The sequence below is a fragment of the Narcine bancroftii genome, chromosome 1, assembly GCF_036971445.1.
Source record: "Narcine bancroftii isolate sNarBan1 chromosome 1, sNarBan1.hap1, whole genome shotgun sequence".
Lineage (NCBI taxonomy): Eukaryota > Metazoa > Chordata > Chondrichthyes > Torpediniformes > Narcinidae > Narcine > Narcine bancroftii.
Genome location: NC_091469.1, coordinates 471,368,592 through 471,394,683, shown reverse-complemented (window position 1 = coordinate 471,394,683; position 26,092 = coordinate 471,368,592). Strand labels below are relative to the sequence as shown.

At 40.8% G+C, this 26,092-nt stretch overlaps 1 protein-coding gene across 4 annotated transcripts in view; it reads left to right on the top strand.

The window, feature by feature from the left end:
* The window catches only part of rnf32 (ring finger protein 32), a 55,711-nt gene that overhangs the window by 18,903 nt on the left and 10,716 nt on the right, over nucleotides 1-26,092 (top strand). For all 4 annotated transcript variants that reach the window (XM_069914769.1, XM_069914770.1, XM_069914771.1 and 1 more), the window contains exons 2-7: nucleotides 4,876-5,022; nucleotides 7,444-7,711; nucleotides 11,579-11,721; nucleotides 14,097-14,129; nucleotides 15,692-15,816; nucleotides 25,525-25,633. In XM_069914769.1, coding sequence (XP_069770870.1) covers nucleotides 4,942-5,022; nucleotides 7,444-7,711; nucleotides 11,579-11,721; nucleotides 14,097-14,129; nucleotides 15,692-15,816; nucleotides 25,525-25,633 — 759 coding nt within the window. In that variant the 5' untranslated portion in view covers nucleotides 4,876-4,941. The remainder of the gene's footprint in view (nucleotides 1-4,875; nucleotides 5,023-7,443; nucleotides 7,712-11,578; nucleotides 11,722-14,096; nucleotides 14,130-15,691; nucleotides 15,817-25,524; nucleotides 25,634-26,092) is intronic.

The following is a 26,092-nucleotide window of genomic DNA, read 5'->3' as shown; positions in this document are numbered from 1 at the left end:
CAATGCATTCAAATCCATGTGGTTCCACAGGACAATGGGCAAGATCCTCATTGAGTACAGGTAGTCCCCGACTTATGACCGTAATGGAGACCGAAGGATTGGTTGTAACCTGGGTTTGGTTGTAAGTCGGATTCACTCCACCGCGCATGCCCAGGTTATGCAACATTCAACAAATGAGGACTTTGGGCTGTCACAGGCAAACAGGGACTTCAGGCTGCCACGGGGAACGCGGAGCAGAGACCACTGTATACAGTACTTTTAATGCAAAATATGTATTTGTACAGTAGTTTTAATAAAAAGATTTTTTTTTAAATTTTAGTCGTATGTGCAGGTGGACATAACTTGCATAGGTCGGAAGTCGAGGACTACCTGTACTTGCCATCTGTTTTTACTATTTCTGAGTGGTCATTAAGTATAGGTGTGGTTTCAGAAGACTGGAGAGCGGCAAATTTGCTTTTGCTTATGAAGGGCTGCAGGGAAAACCCTGGGAACGGGCCAGGGTCTGACATCTGTGGTTGATAAGTTCCTGGAGAATATTATGGGGGAGAATATATATAGGGTATATGCACTCTACAAAGCCTGATTATGGATAGTCATAAATAAGTGGGAAAACATGTCTCACAAATCTGATCGAGTTTTTTGAAGATGTGACAATAAAAGGTTAATGACGGAAGAGCTGTAGATATATGCAGAATTTTAGCAGGGCATTTGATAAGGCTTTGCTGAAATTTTAGATTGCCTGGGATTCACGGAGAGATTTTAAAAAATAGCTTAATGGAAGAAAGCAGCAGGTGATGATTGAAAGTCGTTTTGTGGTCTGGAGGCCAGTGACTTGTGATATGCTTCAGGGTTCGATGCTGCGCCCATTGCTGTTTGTCATCTTTAGCAATGATTTAGATGAAAATTTACATGGCATGATTATCAAGTTTCAGAATCAGAATTTCTTGTTATGAACAAGTCATGAAATTTGGTGTTTTAAGGCAGCGTCAGAGAGCAAACATTCATATTATAACCATCTTACAACATTACCCTAAAAAAATAACAGTGCACAAAAAGTAAAGCAGTGTCTTTGGTTTATTGATTATTCAGGAATCTGATGGCAGTAGGGAAGAAGCTGTCCTTGTGGTCTTGTGTTCTCGTCTTTAGGCTCCTGTACCTTTCTCCCAATGGTGGCAGAGTGAATGACCTGGGTGGTGAAGGTCTTTGAGGATAGAAGCCACTTGTTTAAGACAGCGCCTCATGTAGATGTCCTCGATGGAGTGAAGTCTGGTGCCCATGATGTCGCAGGCCGAGTTAACAACCCTCTGGAGTTTATTCTTGTCCAGAGAGTTGGCGCCTCCATACGAGCCAGAATGCTCTCCACGGTAGACTTGTAGAAGTCTATGAGAGTCTTCAGTGACATACCAAATCTCCTCAGACACCTCACAAAATGTAGCTGCTGGCGAGTCTTTTTTATGATTGCATCAACATGGAGGGTCCAGGACAGATCCTTGGAGATGTTAGCACACAGGAATTTGAAGTTATGGACCCTCTCCACTACTGAGCCCTAGCTGAGAACTAGGTCATGTTCCCCTGACTTCCTCCTGAAGTCCACGATCATCTCCTTGGTTTTGTTGACATTGAGCGCAAGGTTGTTGTGGTTACACCATTCAACAAGCTGATCTATCTCCCTCCTGGACGCTTCCTCATTGATGTTTTTGACTCTGCAAAAACTATGGCGTCATCAGCAAACTTGTAGATGGAATTGTGCCTGGCCATAAATTTGTGGGTGTATAATGAGTAGAGTGATGGGCTAAGCAGGCATCCCTGGGGTGTGACTATGTTAATAATCAGTGAGGATTATGGATCAGTGTGGGTGATACAAAAGTGTCTGGTGTTGTAGATAGTGAAGTCGGTTGCCAAAGATTGCAGAAGGATATTGATAGGTTGGACAGGCAGACAGAAGAATGGTTGATGGAATTTAATGCAGAGAGGTGTGAGGTGTTGCATTTTAGGAAGTCTAACATGGGTAGGACCTACACAATGAATGGAAGGAATTTGGGAAGTGTTGTGAGCAGTGGAGACATGGGGTACAGGTACATTGAAAGTAGTGTGACATGTCGAGAGGGTTGTCAAAAGGAGTTTTGGCACATTGGCTTCTGTCAGTCAGAGAATTGAGTATAGAAGTTGGGAGATCATGCTCTGGTTGAATAAGATGTTGGTGAGGCCCCATTTGGAGTATTGTATTCCGTTTTGGTCTCTGTGCTGCAGAGGGTGCAGAGACGATTTATGACAATGTTAACAGGACTCGGGAATTCTGAGCTAAGCAGGTTCGAGTTTTATTCTGAGTTAAGCAGGTTCGAGTTTTATTCTTTAGAGTATGATGGGTGATCTCATAGAGGTGTAAAAAATCATGACAGAATTAGATGGAGTGCAGAGAGTCTTTTTCCCAGAGTAGGGGAATCAGTAACTGAAGGAAGTAGGTTTCAGGTGAGAGAGGTGCAATTTAATAGGAACTCAAGGGTTGACTTTTTTTTATACAGAAGGGAGTGGGTACATGGAACAAGCTGCCGGAGGAGGTAGTTGAGGCAAGTACTGTTGCAAAATTTAAGAAAAATTTGGACAGATACATGGAGAGTATAGGTTTAGAGGGATAGGAGCCAAATGCAGGCCAAAGGGCCTGTTTCCATACAGTATATCTATGACTAAAAAAGTAAAATGATCCTCAGTCAATGCCAGTACAGGTATTTATACTTCATTGTCCAATCCTTCTTATCCTAATCATCAGTGAAATCTAATCTTTCTGCTCTACACAAATGTACTGAAGAAACTCAGCAGGTCATGCAGCATCTATAGGAAGTAAAGGGTAACCAACGTTTTGGGCCTGAGGTCTTTATCAAGGTATAAGCAACAAAACAAAAAACAGGCAGGTGCCTGAATAAAAAGGTGGGGGAGGAGAGGAGGGAGGAAGGGGGTGGGGGCAGAGCACAGGTTAAAAGTCATAGGAAAATACAAGGTGAAGGAGAAAAAAGCAACACTTCATTGTGAATTTTCAGGGGTTCGTTTACTGCATCCAATGCTCCTCGTGACATGGACTCCTCCACAAGGTTGCTTCGTTGAGTATCTTTGCTCTGTCCGGTGTAATAGCAAATATTTCTCAGTGGCTAACCATTTCATTCCACACACTTTTCCCACACTTATATGTCTAACTGTTTTTATTTTTAAATTTAGACAAACAGCACAGTAACAGGTTCTTTCAGCCCACAAGCCCATTTCACCCAAACTGACCTACGTTTTTGAATGGAGGGAGGAAATCCACGCAGACACAGGGAGAACATACAAACTTCCAGACAGTGTGGGATTCAAATCCCGGTCCTCGTCACTGGTGCTGTAACATTACTGCGCTAACCACTACACTGGCTGTACTGCTCTTATCTATGGTCTCATCCATTGCTAAACCAAGGCCACTGGCAAATTGGAGAAACAACATCTGGGCACTTTCCAACATTGATATTAATATTGGTTTCTCCCATTTCCATTATTACCCCTCCCGAGTGATTCTCTTTCACTATGCCTGTGTCTCCATTCCTCTAGCTTCCTACCCCCTTCCTTCTCCATTCTGAGAGCTACCTTCTCCCCTATCACTTTTCTAATTATCCTGAGCCTGTCCTTACTTATTTGTCCCATTTGTCCATTTGCTTCATCTATTCTTTGTTGTAGAGAGATCAGCATTTTCACTTTGGAAAGAAGGTTTTTTTTCTGAATTCCTTATTTGATTATTTGTGATTACATTATTTGGTTTCTACTTTCATTTACTTCTCATAGAAATGTATTCATTGTATCTACAAGAGTTCCATTAAGGTATCCAACAGCTTTCCAATTTCAAAAGGAGCCATCTACTTTGAAATAGTGTCAGGCTTAACTCTGCAAGACAGACAGAGCCATTCATCATCATTCAGAAGTTGTCCCCACATCATCACCATTCTAAACCCATGGTGAATAGGATATTATACATACAAAAGCAGCAAATATTTGTATCTATTTAGCGATGACGTTTTGAAAGGCTTTGCTGGTTACCTCAAAGAAGCACAAGGGTGGATGGAGAGTGGGGGTTAGAATTAATGAGAGTGTAATCAGGATATGCGGGTTAAGGAATGCTCAAGGAGGAGATGTAAAGGGGTCGAGGGGAAGGAATTCTCATGTAATAGTCAGGAAATGAAGGTAAAGATGTATAAAATTTGGTCCAGAATCAGAAGGGGCCACCTCCTCTGAAGTACACGCAACAGGCTTGAAAGTTTCAAGAATTATTTTCATGTGTGATGTGCCACGGTAAGAACCCTTAAGGTGGTGGCCCCGAATGAGAAGTGCCGCTTCAAGTCGTGGGCTGGAGTCTGCTGCGTGCGGCAGAATAGGTATCGTGTGGGAGTTTGGACACTGTGGTTGCACCAGATGAACGCTGGAAATAGCAGATAAGGCAGGTCATGTCAGATGCTGTAAAGAAATTACAAAGCCTCAAAAACCTGCCGATATTCCTGGTCAATCAGATAAAATCTCCATTATGGGCTTCAGTGTCGATCCCCAGAAGTTGCTCTGGAGCACTTAGTAGACAAGGAGAACATTCCTCCATTGAAACATGGGGAGCCCATAGAGACTGAGAAGGATAGAAATAACACTAGGAAAGAGGAGGGGACACTTAAAAGATGGATTGGAACGTTCATTTTTTGTGGAGAGGTGCTTTTTATTTAAATTGTTTTAAATGATGTCCTCTATTTTGGCAACAGGTCTTTTCTTGCAATTGCATGTTACTGAATGAGATAATAGCATATTATATAACTGGAAAAAAAATTGTAGACTTATAAAGTGGGTAATATGTCCTTAATATTTATTTTATTTTAGATAAGCTCTTTGGCTAAATACAAATTCCTTGAAATTTATGGTTAAGGGGACAGTTTTACTTTAAGTATGGATTTAAATGCGACAACATCCAAATCACTGAACGCATCCTTGATGTCAGGACGAAGCAGTAAAACACAGAAGAATAAGGTACATCTACAGACACTTGCTTTGAACATGTAGCTTTATAGAGAGTTTCTATTATTTACTTTCCTATTCTTTGAGGTATTTTAAAACCAAAGAGAGATGATTATCTCCCTGCACATTCTATTGTGACAGGCATGTTTTATTTACTTGATCGAAAATTAAATAATGCAAAGGTCATTTTTTTGTGTTGCTCCAAGGATGCAGCATTCTAATTAACTAAATAAAGGTTCATTGCATCCATAACCTTTAATTGTGGCTTATTCATATAAAGCAAATAATTAGTCCATTTATTTAGGATGCCCATTAAGCCATCTTAAGCCTGCAACTTTCTAATTGCTTGGGACTACTGTAAATGACCACCACTGAGTAAGAGTCCCAGCACACAATGTGCCCATCCCCAAAGACAATGCACAACATTTGAATTTATCTGCTTAGCATTACTGTGCAAAGTCAGCTGAATGGGATCACTTTATTAGGCCTTTTTTTGGTCATTTGTATTGCACATCTCCATTCAGTTGCCTGCAGAGCACTGTTTCAGCATAGCTGCTATGCAAACCATTTCAAAATAGATTGCCAAGGCCATTCAAACATTAAGAAGTTAAAGGGCAGCAGGTGCACGAGAAGATACTCATCGACAGGAACACCTCCAAGTCACTTATCACGCAGAGTTCAAATGACAATGCCACTTCCTCTCTTATGGGTCTAAATTTTGGAAGTCCTTAACCAAAAGGTAGCCCGAAAGAACCTTCACAAAACAGACTGCAACAATTAAAAAAAGTAACACATCACCACTCAAGGGTGGTAGAACATTGGCCTTGCCAATAATGACCTAACCTTGAAAAATTAATGCAGAAAATAACTATATGACATGGGTTATATCAAAATTTGGAGACTTATTTACATGCTCATTATTTTTTGGGACAACAAAGTCTTATGGTGTCAACAAGAGGCTTAACTACAATTAGTTTAACTATTTATACAAATTTGTTGTGCTTTTCTTATCAATGGCAAGCTCTCTTTTTGGTAAATATTTAGTTCCAGAATTCTCTCATTTTTTGATATTAAATAAATTAAATTTGATTATTAATATCCCATAAAGGAAAAATTGCTATTTAGATTTTGTGTATGCTCAATATGTTCTTTTTGTAGTCCATAAATATGGCTTGTTTTGTTTTGGGTCTCTTTTTAAATGTAGAATTATTTCCTTAGCAAAGTGATTTCTTGTTTAATATAGACAGTGGATATTTGCCTCTGCAACATCCTAAATATGCCAAGTGGTATATGCATTATACTCTGGTTTTAAAATTTAGCTCAAAAAGGCTTTTACTCAATGGATTGTACATTCCTAAAGATGTGTATCCACTGCGATTTTTATCCACACCATCTTTGGTGTGGCCCCAGATTTCAGATGTACTGTCAGAGGACATACATGACATCGCATACAACCCAGACATTTTTCCTGTGGGCAAGGCAGAATTACCACTTATGGGCAGTGCAAAGAAAAACCTGACAACATTTACAGTAAAACAAATAAAGAAATGTAAGCAAACTGACTGTGCAATTCAGAAAGAGAGAAAAAAAATCAGCAAAGTGCAAATAAGTCTCTGTTTGAGTTTGTTGTTGAGGAATCTGATGGTGGAGGGTTAGCAGCTGTTCCTGAACCTGGCACCTATACCTCTTTCCTGATGGTAGCATCAAGTGCTGGGTGGTGTGGATCCTTGATGATTGCTGTTACTCTCTGACGTCTACCATTTGTAAGTTAAGTTCAATGGAGGAAAAAAAAACAAATTTAGATTTAACATTTTTAATTCTTAATTTTAAGTACCTAAACCTACAGGGACAATAGAATGCTAACACCTAATACATGAATCCTATACAACTACCTGGAAGCTGAGAAGATACCTTCCTGTATGTTCTGCTTTTAACTTCAACAGACTTCTTTAAAGTTGCAATTATAACCAAGCCTTACAAAACAGAAACTGTTTTTCTAAAAATCATTTGGTAAATATCTATATTCCAAGTATTTGCCTTTGTTGGACTGTGGTAGCTCCAATTGAAAATACAGGCAGACTCTTCATAGGACTCCTCAATCGGAAACTGATTGAGGAAGGAAAGTGTTTATGTGATATAATTTAGCACATAAACACTTTCATTTCTTAATCAGCTCTCCCATCCATCAATAAAGTTAGACTTTCTGGAATTTTGCAGGGAGAGACACAAACAATCCTTATTTTTAATGAGTTCTCTTAAAAAACCCATAAAATTTGTTAAGGGGAGGAAGGAGAGCATGTCATGGAATATTGAATGTATATGCCAAAGTAAGTGGATAACAATTTGTTGGACATGAGTTACTCAGTTAAGAGGGCTTTTCAAATAAAAAATAATTAGTTGCTCTTGCATTCTCATTTCCATTGTACCCTCTAGCATATTTCCACAAAACCAGACACCACAGTGCTCGTTGCTGTAGCTCTGCAAGATCACATTATTAGGAATCTGCAGCTTCAAAATCTTTCATTATCTGATACTTTAAAAACAAAACTGCAGACTAAAATGAATTGTTCCAGGCCCGTGGACAGAAATACTGTGAAGCCTGTAGTGTTTACAGGAATAAAAAGAAATAGAAAAATGAAAATGAAGAAAGAAGAGGAAAAAGAATATGTTCTGGATCCAAAACCTTTGGGCCTTACTTTAGGTAAATATATTTTATATTTCCTTTTTATTTACTTTGCAATTATTACCAACCTTTAGGGTAGAATGTGTGTCTTATATTGAAAAAAATATGTATGAGATGAAAGTACAAGGGTATTTATTAAAAATTAAATCAAAATGTTAAATTCTACCTTCCATTTTATATAAAAAAATACATTAAGTAATTAAAGTTACACGACCATAAATTGGAACTTGTTCAAGCCATCAAATCTACTTAGTATACTTAGTAGGAAACTAAATGAGTATAATTTATTGAATAACAATAGAGAAATCATTGAGGCCTATTTTAAGATTTGCCACTCAGAAGCAAACTCATTGTGCACAGCCAGTACAGAATGATTTTTTTTTAAATCAACTTTGAAGGAGGAATATTTACCAGACACATTTTATGAAACTTGATCTAGTGAGGAAATAAAATTTAGAACAAAATTGTGTGCTCTTTGATAAACAACAGCAAAAAAAAGTAAATTATTCAAAATAATGTCAGAATGCCTTTCTGCCATCCTTGACTTATGGATCACAGTGGCAGGACGGCACAGGACACAGCTAGTAGAGATGCTGTTTGCAGCTTTGGAGACCTGGGTTCAAACCTGACCTCTGGAGCTGTCTGTGTATGGGTGCACATTTTCCATATGCATTCCCTTAGTTGACTAGATTTCCTTCCACATCCCTATGACATGGAGTAAGTTAACTGATCTGACCACTACATATTGGCTCCAGTGTGCAGATGAGCAATAGGGATTGGTGAGAGTTGATGGTAATATGCAGAATATAAAGTGGAATTGGTGTAAGTGGGTGACTCAAGATGCTGGAATCAAGTCAATGAAGGATTTTGACCCAAAATGTTCCACTGCTGCTGTTTGACCTGCCGAGTTCCTCTTACAGATTGTTTTTTCACTAGTGTAAGTGGGTGGCATTGACTTGAAGAGCTGAAGTGCCTGTTTTCAAGCTATGTTGCACTGTAATTATTCTAATTAGTCTCTTTCAACCAATTTAGTGAGTGTTTCCACCAGTGTCAGGTTGTCAGTGAGAAGGATGCAGAGAAGCTTCACAGGGGGATATATACAGGTCAAGTGAATGGATGACAACACGGCAGAAGGAAAATAATGTAGAAAATGTTGTAAATGGCAAGAAATCAAAAGGTACTGGATGTCAGAAAGGCCTAAGTGTAACTGCAACTGCAGGTATAGTAAGCAATTAAAAAGGAAAATGGTACATTGTCTTTCATTGCAAAAGGATTTGAGAGAGAGTAAAACGCAAGAGTCTGCAGATGCCGCAATTGAGTTAAAAACACAAAGCTGGAGAAACTCAGCAGTTCAAACAGTGTACTTTATATAGGAAAAATAAAAACACATAACTAATGTTTTGGGCTTGAGCCCTTCGTCAAGGTATATGTTGGTTATGTGTCTTGTCTTTTCTACAAAATTATACAGTGTATTACAAAATTATATAGTGTTATGAGCCCAGAGGACCCCAAAACCCAGCAGCAATAGATATTCACCAAGACAAATGGTTACTTAAACAAAAGTTGCTTTTAATTATCTTTAAACATGAAAATAGAATCAAGCTTTAACATCATTATTGACTTACTTAACGTAACATAATTCCCTTCTAATTCTAAGCGCACGTATATGCAATGTGTGTGTGTCAATTCAGAAATGTTCTTTGGTTCACAGTCCAATCTCACTTCTCATTTCTCCAAGTTCACTGGTTGCAGGCAATTCTTATACTGTGCACAGAATTTAACATTTATAAAGTTCACCAGGCTCAGGAAGGTTCTTGTCGGTTTTCAGAGAGAGATTTGTTGTTCCAGGACATCCACAACTGATGTACTTCCATCAGCCACTTCAGTGTCTTGCTGATGAAACTTGCCCCTTCAGGGTTCTCCAGATGATAACCTCTTCCTTTCAGGTCACCACAGAGTTGCTTTTTGTTTCCCTTATTCCAAGTGAAACATTAGACAGCCAGTCCTCTCCTCTTGCATGAACCACAAAGGCTTTGACCAGGCCATCTTCCAAATGGGGCTTTCCACAAGCTTGCCAGCTTGTCCTGTTCCATTCCCAGCTGCTATTGCTGGCTGTAACACTGTAGAAGTGATCTCTGTGTGGCTCTCTCTCTCTTTCTTAAAGAGAAAACCTGTTTGACTCTCTCTGCTTGCAAAACCACATGACCCTCTTAGATCAGCAAATTCTCTTCCAGACAGAAGGCGGCTGTGACAAGATCTTTCATCTGTTGCCTTTTTGTAAACAACAATCCATTAGTGAAGTCTCTTGGGCACTCTCCAAAGCTCTTGCAAAAGCTGCAGAGCCGATATGTCTAGCATTAGCAGAGCTCCAGTATTTCAAATAAGATCTGTTTTAAAATGTTTGTATGTGACCTACTCTAACAAACCTTTCCCAATTTATCTCCCGAAAATATATCTATTTACTCTGTCACAATAGGAGCTCCCTGATTGCATCTGGAACATTGTTGTCCAATTTGTTCTTCCTGAAGACTTGCCAAAGTGGAAGTGCAACAAAAGTTCACAAGATTGACTCCTGAGATGATAGGTTTGTCTTATCATGAGAGAGACTCATGAGTTCAGCAGATTGAGAGGTGATCTCATTGAACATACCAAATTGTAAAGGGCATGATAGTATAGATATAGTAGCAATGATTCCCAATGACAATGAAGTAGATACTTCTCACTTAAATGTTGCAAAGCTTTGGAATTCTCTGCACATTCAAGTGATAGAGTTGAAGGCAAAGCTGACAAAAGGTTAGATATCTAGTAATATGAGATTCAGTAAGGAAAGGGGTGCAGACTGAACGAGCCATGGTTGTTGTGAATAGCAGTGTCGATGTGAGGAGCCAAGTCGCCTTCTATTTTCTACTGCTAATCCTTACACCAAGAGCTCATGTATTCACTGGTCTTGGACAAAAACATCTGGAAATTAGTTAGCATTTAGACCTTTTTAAATGATACATTTGTAAATCAGATTTAAATGTGTTCATTTATAATACTTCCACATTATAATAGCAAGATAGTTGGATGAATTCAAGTTTTACATATATTTAAATTTAGACATACAGCACGGTAACATGCCCTTTCAGCCCACGAGTCCGTCCAACCCAATTAACCTCCGGCATATTTTGAACAGTGGGAGGAAACCAGAGCACCTGGGGAAAACCCATACAGACATGGGGAGAACGTACAAGCGCAAGATCCAACCCCAGACTTTATTGCTGGTGCTGTAAAAGCATTGTGTGCTAACTGGGATTTGATTTGGGATTGTTGGCCCGCTAGTGGTTATACTTTGTGAGGTGCCTGGGGAGATTCAGTATGTCACCGAAGACTCTCAAAAACTTCGACAGGTGTACTGTGGAGAGCATTCTGGCTGGTTGCATCATTGTCTGATATGGAAGCGCCGATTAATCTCAGAACAAGAAATAGCTGCAGAGGTTGTTAACTCAGCCTAATACATCACAGGGACCAGACATCATTCCATTGAGGACATCTACAAAAGGCAGTGTCTTAAAAAAACAGCCTCTATCCTCAAAGACTTTCACCACCCAGGCCATGCCCTCTTCACTCTGCTACCATCAGGAAGGAGGTACAGGAATCTAAAGGCGAGCACTCAGCGGCACAGAGTCAGCTTCCTGCCATCAGATTCCTGAATAATCAATGAACCAAAGACATAGTCTTACTTTTCATGCTCTACTATTTTTATTTTTATATATATATCTTATTGTTGAAAGATGGTTCATAATATGAATGTTTGCACTGTGAGGCTGCCACAAAACACCAAATTTCGTGACTTGTTCATGACGATAAATTCTGATTCTGAAATACAGTATTTGATCCTTTTAGCTCAGAAAATGGGTCTGATTGAGGTACCTGCCGCACCTTTGACAGCTAACGATTGGCAACTAGTAAAGAAGCGATCAGTTCAACAGGGAGATTCAGCACGGCCTTGTGCTATATGCAGAGAAGATTTTGGGATACAACAACAAGTGAGCATCTTGAAAAATAGTGAGGCAAAACATTTTGCTATATCAGAGGAGTACGATGCTAAGTGGCAAAAATACTCTTAGAATTAATATGTATTTGGATATAGCTGTAAAGATATTGAATTTCAGTAGAATTCCCAAAATATCTTTCCCCAGTATTAATTAACTATATATTCTGTTACGCTGACATAAGTGTTTTGCTTTGATTTCATTCCACCAAAAGAACGAGTTATTTTGGGATTAATTTTATCACTTGTTAAAGACCTCCTGCCATCAAATGTCCATCTCCTGCAGAGTGAGACTACCCGGACTTCACAACAACCTCTATATGGCTTGAACAGTGGGTAATTTAAGCAGATCCTCTGAAATATATTGCTCTGTGTCCTCAATTCACCCTGGGAGGGAATATCCCATACCTATCTGGCATGCCATCTAGTGGTGTAGAAAGTGCAACAATGAATCATGGAATTAATATAAACAGTATTAAATATTTGATGTTTTCTTTCTTTGGTGGTTACCCAAAACAAACATACTTAAATATGTTTATATGTAGATTATTGAAGAATTCTCTCAATCAAACACAGAGACATGCATCAGAACCCATGTTATATTTTAACATTTTGTCCTTCGGGCCAAGTTATCCTCAATTCCATTGCCCTGCCATATAACCATAACCATTTACGGAGCGGAAACAAGCCACGTTGGCCTTTCGAGTCCGCACCGGTTCACTGATTTTGTGCGCCCTCTTCAGGCATTGGTCCCGGTACATTTGGTCACTCTGCCTTGCCAGAGCCCAGTAATGAATTTTGTGTGGCTGAACTGTCTTTCAAGGTCACAATGCTTACAAGTACTTAATACACAATATGTAGATGAAACCAGGTCACCAATGCCTGAACAACTTTGGTCTCTTGGTTCCTTGCTGTGAATTGCTAAGACAGAGCCTGAAAATAGTAATATGGGAAAAAAATAAATATGAGAATCTAACTTTTTGAAACATGGCAATGAAACTAGGAAATGTGGCATTAAGAAAATGCCAGTGAAGAAATTACTGATTTATCATAGATGCCCTATAGGGAAAGAAAACTGATGTCTTTGTCTATTTTCTTTTTCTTTCACTATTTTTATTTATTTATTTTGTAATGTGGTTTATATAAATATTTGCACTGTAAAGCAACAAATTTCATGACATGTTCATGATACGAAATCCTGCTTCTGTCTTAATCTAGTTTGCCATTAAACATTAACAATAGCATTCAAGAACTATAAGACCGTAAGATATAGGAGCAGAAGTAGCCATTCGGCCCATCAAGTCTCCTCCTCTATTTCCAACATGAGCTGATCCTTTCTCCCATTCAGCCCCATTCCCCTGCCTTCTCTCCATCACTTTAATACCCTGACTATTTAGATACTCATCAGTCTCTGCCTTAAATGCACCCATCAACCTGGTATCCATGTGGTAGCAAATTCCAGAGGTTCAGCTTTTTCAGAAAACTAGAACATAGTACATTGAACATTACAGGCTCTTCAGCCCATGAAGTTGTGCTGACCTATGTAAATCCACCACAAACAATCTAATTTTTCCTTACCTCACATCCATAACCCTCTATTTTTCTTTCACCCATGTGCCTATTGAATGTCCCTATTGTACCAGCCTCCACCACCACCACCACCACCACCAGCAATGCATGACAGGCACCCACCACTCTCTTGAGTAAAAAGAAAAACTCTTTAACTCTCTCCTTAACTTTCTTCCACGCACCTTAAACAGATATCCTTTGGTATTTGCTATTCTTGCTCCAGGTAAAAGCTACGAGCTGTCCACCCAACCTGTTTTTGTTGTCATCTCATCATTAAGAATTTTTTTTTAAACTTTATTTATTCGTTCAAAAAACAAATAATATATGAGATATACAGCAATTAAACATGAACATTTTTCATATATATATAGAAAAAAAAGAAAATAAAAGAACCCCCCCCCTTCAGCTCTCCTAAGGAGAGCCATAAAAAAGAAAGAATATTTAAAAAAAAGTTAAATATACGTATTAAAATGTAATCAATATAAATTGAAATGTAAATATTCCGAGTATAACAGCCACTTATTAATAAAAATATTATAATTATCATGCAAAACATACATAATGTTTTCCATTATTAAACAATATCTCATCTCATTATGCCACTATTAATATCAATCATATTTGTATCTTTCCAGGTACTAGCAATATTTTTTTTGCTACGGATAAAGCTAAATATGCAAATCTTGATAATTAACACTAAAGAGGCTATAAATTAAGAAAAAAAAATCAGTGCTTTTGATTAACAAACATATGAGATTATGCACTAATGTTATATGCATTTTTATTTGTTCCATGCAACAGGTACTGCTATCTTGCTCACATGTTTTTCACAGGGTAAGTAATGATTGCAGAGAAATATCAATTATAAAATAAAAATATTGTTAACAATTTTGTGCAACTTGCAGAAAATAATGCAATCCAGAGTTAAGGTTTGCATGAATCGTAGATCTTAAAAGTTATTGGTTAAAGCTAAAAAAGTTATTGATCTGTTAAATCCATCATTACTGGATATTACTCAGCAACTTGGAGCAGTAAAAATGCAAATGACAGTGGACCTTTGAAAAATGCTCATTTTCCATGTCACTAGCAGGATTGGAAGTATTTCCCATCACTAATTGTCTGAAATAGTGTTAGTTTGCCACCTTTTTTAATCAAAGGGTACTCCCACCATGCGAAGAAGGAAGTTGCAGGATTTAGATTCCGGAATGATGAATGACTGACAATGTATTTTCAAATCAGGTTAGTCTGTCTGCAGCTTGGAGGAGAACCTGCAAACGACTGTGTTTGTCCTTGGTTGAAGAGGTTGAAAGTTTTGGAAGTGCTGCAAATGTAGTCTTGACAATTCAGTGCCATGCATTTGAGAATGCTCTCGTTGCATGATGCTGTATTTTAAATGGTGACTTTGAATATTAAAAGTAATGCAAGGAAAGAGTTCCTTATATTGCAACAGGATATAGATCAGTTACAGATCTGGGCAGAGAAATCCCAGATAGAGTTTAATCTAGACAATGGTGGGTGTTGGCCTTTGGGAGGTCAAATAGAAGGGCCCTGCAGATGGATATGGGGATCCAGCTCCACAGCTCTCTGAAAATGGCCATGGCAAATACTGTAGCATGCTTGGCTTCATTGGATATTGAGAGTAAAATTAGGGAGGTCATGTTGTAGGTCTATAAAACTTTAGTTCTGCTGCCCTTGGAGTACTGTGTGTAATTCAGGTTGCTTCATTTTAGGAAGGATGTGGGGACTTTGGAAAAAGTATAGAAGGGGTTGAGCAAGATGTTGCTTGATTGAGAGTATGAGTTCTGAGGAGAGATTGTACAACTCAGATTGTTTTCTCTGGAGGCTGAGGGGCGACCTGGTAAAGATGTATAAAATCATGAGGTACATTGATAAGGTGGACAGTCAGAATCATTTCCCCAGGGTAAACATATTTCACTCTAGAAGACACGCATTTAAGTTGAGGGGGAGAAAATTAAGGGAGATGTGTAGTCCAGATACAATAGTAGCATCTAAAAGGTTTCATGTCCACAAAGGGCAGCACAGTTGGCATATAACGGTGAGCGAAACACCTTTACTGTGCTAGTGATCTGGACCGGATCACTCCTCTCTGTAAGGAGTGTGTACATTCTCCCCGTATCTGCGTGGATTTTCCCCGAGGGCTCCGGCTTCCTCCCACTATTCAAAATTTACTGGGGTTGTAGGTTAATTCGGTGTAAATTGGGTGGCATGGACTTGTGGGCCGAAATGCTGTATGTCTAAAATTTAAAATTTATAAAATATTTAAAATAAAAAATGTACAATTTAAAGACACCTGGCCAAGAAGCCTGTTCATGTGCTATATTTTTATCTTCTGTGTATATGATCATTTACAAAGTACATTTTATTTCTACCTAAAGATTTGTCTCCAAGCCTTTGAAAAGTTCTCTGGGAGAAAGAGTTGCCCCATGTGCAGAAAGGAACAATACCAGACCAGGGTCATTCATGACGGAGCTCGCTTATACAGGATGAAATGTGCTATAAGGTACCTTTATTCAATAAAAGAATCTTATTTATGTAATTTATATATTTTATGCTTGAGTGGTTGTCATCAGGATTAATAAATAATTTGGTCAAATTAGAGCAAAGTGAATAATTTTACTTTAGTATATCAATTTATCAATGTATTGACAAAAGTTTCAAAATTAAAACATTTGCAAGCACAGAAACAGACCTTTTAAGCATTGTAAATATGTCTACCTCTACCCCTTCTTCAGGCAGTTTGTTCCAGATAAAAATTTACCCCTCAGTTCTCCTTTAAATTTCTCTTATATCACCATGTATCTATGCCCTGTCCCATGAATGCCCCTCATAATTTTATAAACCTTGATAAAGTCACACCTCAGCCTCCCCTTGTAACAGTCAGAATAAACCTAGTCTGTCCAAACTCTCCATACAACTGCAGCCTTCCATTTCAGGTAACATCTTCTTGAAAGAAGATGGAGGGTTATGGGCATTGTGCAGGGAGGTGGGACTAGAAAGGGGTGTTTGGTTCGGTGTGGACTAGAAGGGCCTAATGGCCTGTTTCCGTGCTGTAATTGTTATGTTATGAATCTTTTTCTGCTCTCTATTCCTACCACAGCATTCCTATAGGGCAACAATTGGAACTGTAGATGGTACTTTGAGAAGTTCGAAATATATCAATTTTCATGTGCTGTATTATGAAAATTTCCATTTGCAATATAGATTATTAACACCCTATTTTATCATCAATGTGAACCATCCCTATCAGGGGTTAGAGAGCTTCCAATGTAAAGTGGCCAGTTCCATTGTCAAACATTTTCTGCACACACATATAGGAAAAGAACTAGGAAAGTTTGGATTGTGTTCCCATGTGAGCATCCCAGAAAACATTTCCTCCCTTCAGCTTGTGTGTTTTAACTCCTTCTTGTTTCATACCTTTTTCTCTCTATTTTCAATGTATTTAATCTCCTATTCCTAAACATCTGTCTGGGTATAGATGAAGATTCACTTGAACTGAAATAACTTTTCAAGTTGATCATAAGGAGGGTGATCTAACTGTCAAGGAAGGACAGTTAAGCAAGGAAGGCTCCTGGCAGTCTGGTCAAAATAGTAAAGGTCAAATGGATCCAAGAGAAAGGGGAGAGGCTTTGTGACTGCAGCTGCAAGAATTCTCATTCACGACTTAAAATGATGGTGTTAGAGTGGTGGGGAATATAGACATCAGTAAGTTGGTGGCATAGAAATAGATGGGAGAAGGCTTAGAGGGGAGTTGAGACAAATCACTGGTGGATTTCTGGAACTTAGATATTTCAGATTTATTGTCAGAGTACATACATGATGTCACAAAACACTGAGATTCTTTGTCCTGCAGCTGAGCCAGAGGTGGTGCAAAAAAAGAACTGCACACAACATACACCTGTAAACAAATAAAAAAATGTAACCAAACTGCTATGTGGAGAGAACAAAAAATCAATAAAGTGCACAAGTAAATCCTGAAGTCAGTCCCTGATTGAGTTTGTGGTTGAGGAGTCTGTCAACTGATCCTGGTAGAGTGCGTCTTGTGGCATCTATACCTCTTTCTTATTGGTAGCAGCAAGAACAGCGCGGGTGCTGGGTGATGTGGATCCTTGATAATTGCTGCTGCTCTCCGATGGTAATCATTCCCTGTAGATGTTCTCGATAGTGGGGAGGGTTTTGCCTGTGGTGTCCTGGGCTGTGTCTACTACCTTTTGCAATACTTTAGGTTCGGGTACCTGTTTCCCATACTGACCGTGAATCAGCCAGTCACCATACTTTCCACCACACATCTGTCGCGGTTTTCCAGGATATTTTGATGTATACTTGAAGTACCAAAACCTAAAAGGCTACAGATCAAAAATTGGAAAATGGGAATAAACTAGATTTGTGCCAGCATGAACATGATGAACTTATTGGCCACTTTGTATGTTATTAATTTCTGATTCTTCAACAAAGTTTTATCACCTGTCTAAAATTCTCACAATAATGTACTCAAGCAGCACATTAATTTGGGAAAAATCATGAAATTTTTGGTGAAATATAATTTTGGGTGCAGATTAGTATTTTACCGTTATCTGCAAAATCTCCACCAAATCTATTTTACCAATCTAGACGCAAGTTTCTTGCAATTCCACTTGTTATAAATGCTGCACTGAGAAAGGAAAAGTAATGTGTGACTGGCAATTTCAGATACTAAATTGACACCTCAATCTCAGAATGAAAAGATATGTTAGAGCAATTGTCTGTAGTGCTGTTGTTAGTGGTTTAAAAAATGTTCTTCCAATGTAAAATATTATTTATCTTGTTAAATAATGAAGAATTTGTTCATGTAGACCATAGAGAGATGCAGCTCAAGCTATATACTATTGGCATATGTCAGATACAGTCACTGCTGGGAAAGGCCCTCTTTCCTACATTGACGTCATTTGGGCTGCCACATATAAGAGGTAATTACCAACTCTGTAAAATTACTTCATCGATCAAAATTAATAATAAGCATGTAGTTCCACTTGAGTAATCTTATGAATGGAAACCTCTCCCCAGAAACTACAATTTTCATTCATCATCTTGCTGGACAAGAACATGATGTAATTGCAGGAGGGGTTTGTTAAGAATACTGCTCACAGATTACCTGCAGACCTCAGCAGCCCTAAAACACAGCAGTAAAGGGTGACTTGGTGAAACTTAGTACCTGCAGATACTTTGGATTTGACAATAATTAATTGGAGTGCATTGTGTTAGCAAAGAGTGATGATGTTGTTTCATGAACTTCGCCTAATGGTATCTCAACTTGAATTGCGCTTTACTCAAATAAATGTTTCTATTGCCAGTGGAACTGTAATTTTTCCAAGTAACTCCAGTGCCATCTAGGATTCAAGAATTCTCTTTCAAGCAGTTACATTCCAAAAATATGTCACTTTGTGATTTCTTGAAAACATATCTAAACCACTTTTGTGCAACAAATACTTTGTACTTGTTTTATGGGCAACATTGTGTTTTCAGGGACTACCAACAAGCACACATTCTCTGTGTCCCCTTTTTCAGGGACTACCAACAAAAGCATATACTACGTGTCCTGATTTTCCAGGACTGATTTTTTTACCCGACCACCAGCTGGTTCATACTAATGTTCGTACTGTAGATTACCCATGGACCCAGTCCGGAGAATGTACATGGAAAGGATAAAAATAGCTAGAGTCCAAAAGGGTTAATGACTTGCCGAAACAATTCAAGTTGACTTCTCTGATATAATTTAGTTTTCATATGTATCAATGGTTCATAGAACAGCTTGGTTAACCCCTTGTTTACTTTGCCTAAAAATAAAGGTATTCACAAATTTTCTTTTATAAATCTATATTACGTAGAAAACAATTGGCATCATTTCTTATGTGTTTTAGCCTTCAACATCGAGGTCAGATGGAGTTCTGCCTCTCGTTTTTTTTTCAATATTTTCCAAGCAGCTCACTTCATTTAACCCTCCACCCTCTGTGTGAACCCCCATTCTCTTTTAAATCTTTCCCCTCTCACCTTAAATCTATTCCCTCTAGTTTTAGATTCCCCAAGGGCACCTGGCCATTGTTAGGGGTGTCAGACAAGCTCTGTCATGATAATGACAGAGGAAACCGGAGAATAAAGCCACTAAGAAGTTTACCTGATAAAACTTGTGTTTAATGTTTTATTAACTTCACATTTCGGGCCACAAATGTGACAAGCTCGAGTTGACTTTTTGTTTGCCTTACAGCAGAAAAAAGTTGTAGTATATGATGCAATATTAGATTTTTAATGTATTATTACATGACAACTTTAACATGATTTTTTTGAACTTCCATCAGTTTCCTTCTCTCCAGAAGAAAAGTCCCAGCCTAACCAGCCTCTCCTTGTAATTCAAGTCCCAGTAACGTTTTTATGAATCTTTTCTGTATCCTTTCCATCTTAAGGTTCCTTCAGATTATATCTAGTCTGCACTTCCCAAATAGGGATATCTATGTACTGGCTGTATGCATTTTAACATTCTGCCCCCTGACTACTGCCCGTCAAAATCCTTCTAGCTCTTGCCGAGATATGCCTTCACATCTGCTCCCCTATCCCTTGCCGAGGCCTATAACATTCCCTGAACAAAGTGATTGCCCCATTTCTATTCAAAACTCTACCCTGTGTCCTTATTTGAAGAGCCTTTTAAGGCATCCACCCTCATACTGCAGCAAGGATCTCCTGAATTATGCTCCGTTCCTCTTTGACTTCCTCCACTATCATGCCTGAAGCATAATATTTTAGTAAAATAGTCTGATAGGTCATTCAGCTAAACATCGAGGGATTTTGAGACTTGGACACTGATTCCATTGACCGTTATTCAATTTCAGCTACAAGATATTCCTAACGGTTCTTTTGTTGCTATTTATAGTGTCTCTTTGTGATTTGAATTATCAGTCATAATATAGGTTACTTAATCTCTCCTCACTTTTACCTTAATGTTGACTTTGCTTTCTTCTTTCCCTACCTCTGTATTTGCTGGGTTCCTGCTGCTAGTTTCTTCCAGTCTTGTTGAAAGATCATTGATATAAAACCAACATCAGTGTGGGAAAAGATATATCTGTGTAGAAAGAACCATTCTGTTCACACATAGGTGGACTGTTTCCCAACATAACCATAAAAAAAGCACTTAAAATGTACTTAAATAACCGAAGTGGACTTTCAGTAGCTGTCAGCTTACATGAATGTGTTGATTGTGCTATTACCAGTACAGGCAACTAAATTTTAAAAAGTCAAATATGTAGGTGCACATATTCAACTGTTCAGTGAAGTGGGGGCATTCAGGCAAACAACTTTGTGGTGTTTCTTTATTATATATGTTGGGGTGGACCGCTGTGGCAGCGATCAAGCCAGAACTCCGGGTGGCAAACACACCTAAAAGCCAGCAGACCACGCAGCCCTAGGAAACAAACAGGTGGACAAATGGTAAAAGCAGCGTAAGGGCCAGTAACCCCGAAATGGTATTGTCATACAAGAAAGTACCCGGGCGCAGGAAACCCACTTTTGTTATGCCGTCATGTCGGCAATTAGGGCAAACGGCAGGAACGAAAGGGGTATAAAAGTCAGGCTTGAGCCCCAATAAAACATAGAGCTTAACCTGACTACACTCGTGAGTGTGGCTTTCTTTCGAGTAGCGTGCGGCTACAATTGGTGATCCCGATGGTTTAGATGGCATCTACACAATGAGCAATCCAGCAGTCCACGCAGTCGCTCTTAAGCTGCCGACCTTCTGGACAAATCAGCCACATGTGTGGTTTGACCAGACTGAGGCACAGTTTCATATCCAGCAGATCCCATCAGAGTCCATCTGGTACTACCATGTGGTGAGCACCCTGGACCAGGACACAGCGAGCCGGTGGCCAACTTCATCCAAGAGCCCCCATCAGAAGGCACATACACTGCCTTCAGGGACTTGCTAATCGAGACATTCTGGCTCTCACGGCATGAGAGCGGGGCACGCCTGCTCCACCTGGACGGGCTAGGGGATTGGCCCACGTTGTCTCTCATGAACGAGGTGCTGGTCCACCTGGGAAAACACGAGTCCTGCATCGTGTTTGAGCAGGCATTCCTGGAGCATCTGCCCAAGGACATCCAACTGCTCTTGGCAGATGCCGACTTCAGTGACCACCAGAAAGTCACAGCACAAGCAGACATTCTGTGGAAACCAGAAAGAGAGTGCTCGGCATCTATGGGGCTCGTTACTAAACTCCACAGCCAGACCCGTGCAGACCCACCAAAGGAGCAGCAGCCCCACAGAGGAGATGACCCCAATGACCAGTGGTGCTTCTACCACCAAAGATGGGGCTCCAAAACCCACCAACACAGGCTGCCATGCACATTCCAGGGAAACGCTGGGGCCAGCCATTGCTAATGGCCATGATGGCTGGCCAACAAGACACCCTCCTGTACGTTTGAGACCATCAGTCAGGACAGGACACCAGGAACAGGCAATTGGGCCCCGTGCTGAGGGCTGCCAACAACAGCATGATCCAGACCACAAGGTCCAACTGCAGTTGGGAGGCAGGCTCTTCTCGAGGGCATTCACACTGTTCGCAGTGGCACAGCTGCTTCTCAGAGCAGAATTCCTGCGCGTCCATAGCCTATTCGTGGACCTGAAGGGTTAGAGACTAAGACTTTCCAAACCTTTCCCCTCAAAGTCGCCAAGCTTCCAGCACGACACCTGGACTTTGTGCAGCGATCCACTGACAAGTACACCAAGGTCCTGGCAGAGTTCCAAACAGTGCTTACCCCCCCCACCCAATTCACCACAATGATGCCCTGGCATGGAATACAACATTATTTTCTGACTCAGGGTCTGCCACTCCACGCACGAACAACACCCCTCCCTCCAGAGAAGCTCCAACTGGCAAAGGAGGAGTTCAAGAAACTGGAAGAGCTCAGCATTGTTTGGCGGTCAGACAGCCCATGGGCTTCTCCCTGCACATGGTGCCCAAAGCCACTGAAGGTTGGAGATTGTGGGGCGACTACCACCGGCTTAATGAGGCCACAACACCGGATCGATACCCCGTGCCGCATATCCACGACTTTGCGGCTAACCTGCACAGGGCAAAGATCATTTCCAAAGTGGACCTCATGCAGGGATATCATCAAATCCCAGTACTCCCCGATGATATCCCCAAGACCGCCATCATCACCCAATTTGGTCTGTTCAAGTTCCTGCGAACACCACACAGACCTTCCAGTGGTTGATGGACGCAGTTGGCCAAGACCTGGATGGCACTTTCGTCTACTTAGACGGCATCCTCGTGGTGAGCAAGAACCGAAAGGAGCACCTAATGCATCTCTGCAACCTCTACACCCAGCTGAACGGGTTCAGACTTACAATCAACCCAGCCAAATGCCAGTTCGGGTTGGAGGCCATCAACTTCCTGGCCCATAGGATAACCAAGGAAGGAGCCACACCATTATACCGAGCAAGGTGGAGGCCATCCAGAAGTTTCCTAGGCCTAGGATGACCAGGGAACTACAGGTGTTTGTGGGGATGATCAACTTCTACCACAGGTTCATCCCCTCAGCAGCTTGGATAATGCAGCCCTTGTTCGCCTGGATAGTGGGCAAGGCGAAGGACATCACATGGGACGAGGTGTCCGTGGAGGCCTTAGAGTAGGCCAAGGAAGCCCTAGCAGGTGCTGCTCTCTTGGTACACCCCAGGTCAGATGCTCCAATGGCCCTGATGGTGGATGCCTCAGGAACGGCAATCGGCGGAGTTCTGGAGCAGCAGATCGAAGGAAGTTGTCAGCTGCTGGCTTTCTTCAGCAAACATCTGTGGCCCCCAGAACTGAAGTTCACCACTTTCGACAGAGAGCTACTGGCGCTGTACGTGGCCATCCGCTACTTCAGGTACTTACTGCAGGGCACGTCTTTTACAGCCTTCACAGACTACAAGCTCCTAACTTTCACCTCGGCCAAGATTTCGGACCCCGACAGCAGCATCACCTGTCTTACATCACTCTCCTAACAGAGTATACATGCACTTTCTAAGAGAATGGACTTCGTGGCGCTGGCAGAGGTGCAGCAAGATGACAAAGAGATGCCCCAATACAAGATGGCCATATCGGGACTGCAGCTCCAGGACATCCCAGTCGGCACAGGTAACACCATCTTCCTGTGCGTCATGACCACCGGCCAGATCAGGCCTATTGTCCCAGCGGCTTGGAGATGGCAGGTTTTTGATTCCATCCATAGGTTGGCTCACCCATCCATCAGGACCATGGTCCAGCTGGTGGCCAGAAAATAAGGTGTGGCATGATTGAGAAAACAGGTCAGCGGGTGGGCGAAGGTGTGCATGCAATTCCAGATAGTCAAGGTACAGCAGCATACCAAGACCCCACCTCAGCACTTCAAGCCCACGATACGAAGGTTCGACCACATCCATGTGGACATAGTAGGACCCTTTCCAGTGTCCTAGGGTTCCCACTACCCTGTTCATGATGGTCAACTACTTCACCAGGAGGCCGGAAGCAGTCCCGTGAGCAGACACATCCACAACCTTGTGCCAGGGTCCTCATCTTGCCCTGAGTAGCACGATTCAGGTTACCCACCCACATAATGTCCGACAGAGGGGTGCAGTTCACCTCCTGCCTGTGGTTTGACCTCGCCAGACTATGGGGCGCCTAGCTACACCACACAACGGTCTACCACCCACAGTCAAATGGGCTGGCAGAATGTTTCCACAGGCACCACAAGGCTGTACTCGTGACCATGCTCCAAGGACCTAACTGGGTGGACAAGCTACCACGGGCACTGTTGGGTATATGCACAGCACCCAAGGATGACCTCAACACCTCTTCGGCTGAACTCATCTACGGAGCTCCTTTGGTGTACCGGGGAAATTTGTACCATCTCCAGGAGGACAGCAGAATGACGCGACAGCTCTCCTCCGCAAGCTGTGGGAAAGAGTTGTCAACCTGACCCTGACTCCACCTTCCCAGCACGGACATGTGAGGACCAACATACCCAAAGACCTACAGGACTGTGAGTATGTTTTCATTCGCAAGGGTCCACATCATCCACCGCTGCAGAGGCCATAAGAAGGTCCATCCCAGGTCGTCCGTAACAACGGAGTCACGTTTGAGCTGAGAAGCAAAACAGAGTTTTTCACCACAGACAGACTAAAGCTGGCACACCTGGACCTGGTGAGCCCAGTGGAGACACCAGCACCATGAAAAAGAGGCAGGCTACTGAGCTCCGGGCACCATGAACTATACCACTGATTCTTGGGGAGTGGTCATGTGGCAGCCCACTTCAGCTGGCGAACGCACCTAAAAGCCAGCAGACGGCGCAGCGACACGCCCTAGTAAACAAACTGGCGGACAAACGGCAAGGGCAGCGCAAGGGCCAGTGACCTCAAAATGGCACAGCCCACAAACAGGGACACAGCGCGAGGAAGAAGGTATTGTCATGCAAGAAGGTACCCATGCACGGGAAACCCGCTTTTGTTACGTGGGCCTTTACGTCAGAAATTGGGGCAAACAACTGGAACGTGAAAGGAATAAAGGTTAGTCTTGAACCCCAATAAGACACAGAGCTTAACCTGACTACATTTGTGAGTGTGTCTTTCTTTCGAGTAGTGCATGGTTACAATGTATACATATATATTAAGGAAACACCACAAAGTTATTGAGATGTTTTGAACTATAAATATATATATTTTATATGTATGTATATAATTACGCAGCACAGTTGGCGCGCCACCTTTACAGTTCCAGCAATCGGTACCTGGGTTTGTCTCTTCAGAGTTTGTAAATTCTCCCCATGTCTGCGTGGGTCTTCCCAAGGGCTCGATTTCCTCCCACCGTTTGAAACATACCGGGGTTGCAGGTTAAGTATAAATTTGGTGGCATGGACTCATGGGCCAAAACGGCCTACTACTCTCCTGTATGTCTCAATTTAAAATGTAAATATATATATATATATATTGTGTGTGTGTGTGTATATTATATATATCAACTAAATCTCTGATCTTTCTAAATATTACTGTCAAATAAAACTTATCATGGGTAATGCTTAAAAGGCAATCAATGAACTATCGAGGCATTGTCGTCTCCACTGCTTCCAGAATTGAGCTTTGTGATGGCAGTTAAATCATTTATTTGACAATACCTTGGTACTGGTAATGCTGGTTTTATGTTGGTTCAACAAGTTTTCAATTTTAATTCAGAATTCAGAGTTACTGGCGCGGATACATTGTTCGTAAATGGTACAAGCAACTGAGGCCTACGGTACCTCCAAATGACAAGAAATTACGAAAACTTTTCTATGAAGACAAGGTATGATAATATTTACCTTTCTCCAGAAATGTTAAGATTAACAAAAAGCTCATCTGAACCATTTGATCCAAATTCTGAGTTCAAACCCAGTTTTCAATTGAAGATTTCTATTCATTTTGTTTAAGAATCAAAGGTATTTTGTCAGTCTTCATCTGGTCAAAAAAATGAATAAACACTCAGGTCACCAATTTAGGTAATGGAAATGGTAGAAAGCATGATATAAATTATTGATTAACAAATCAGGACACAAATAGTAAGACAGAGCAGATAACATAATATAATTGTGAGCAGATAATATAATATAATTAAATATGGCACAAAATCTGTTAAAGGAAGTTCTGCACAGATGCAGGAGGTTCAGTTTGTAAAATACTTATTGATAGCTATTAAGCAGGCTACAGTGTTGTAAAAAGCTGAAACCAGAAACAATTTGTAGTTGAATCGATCTGGAAATAGATA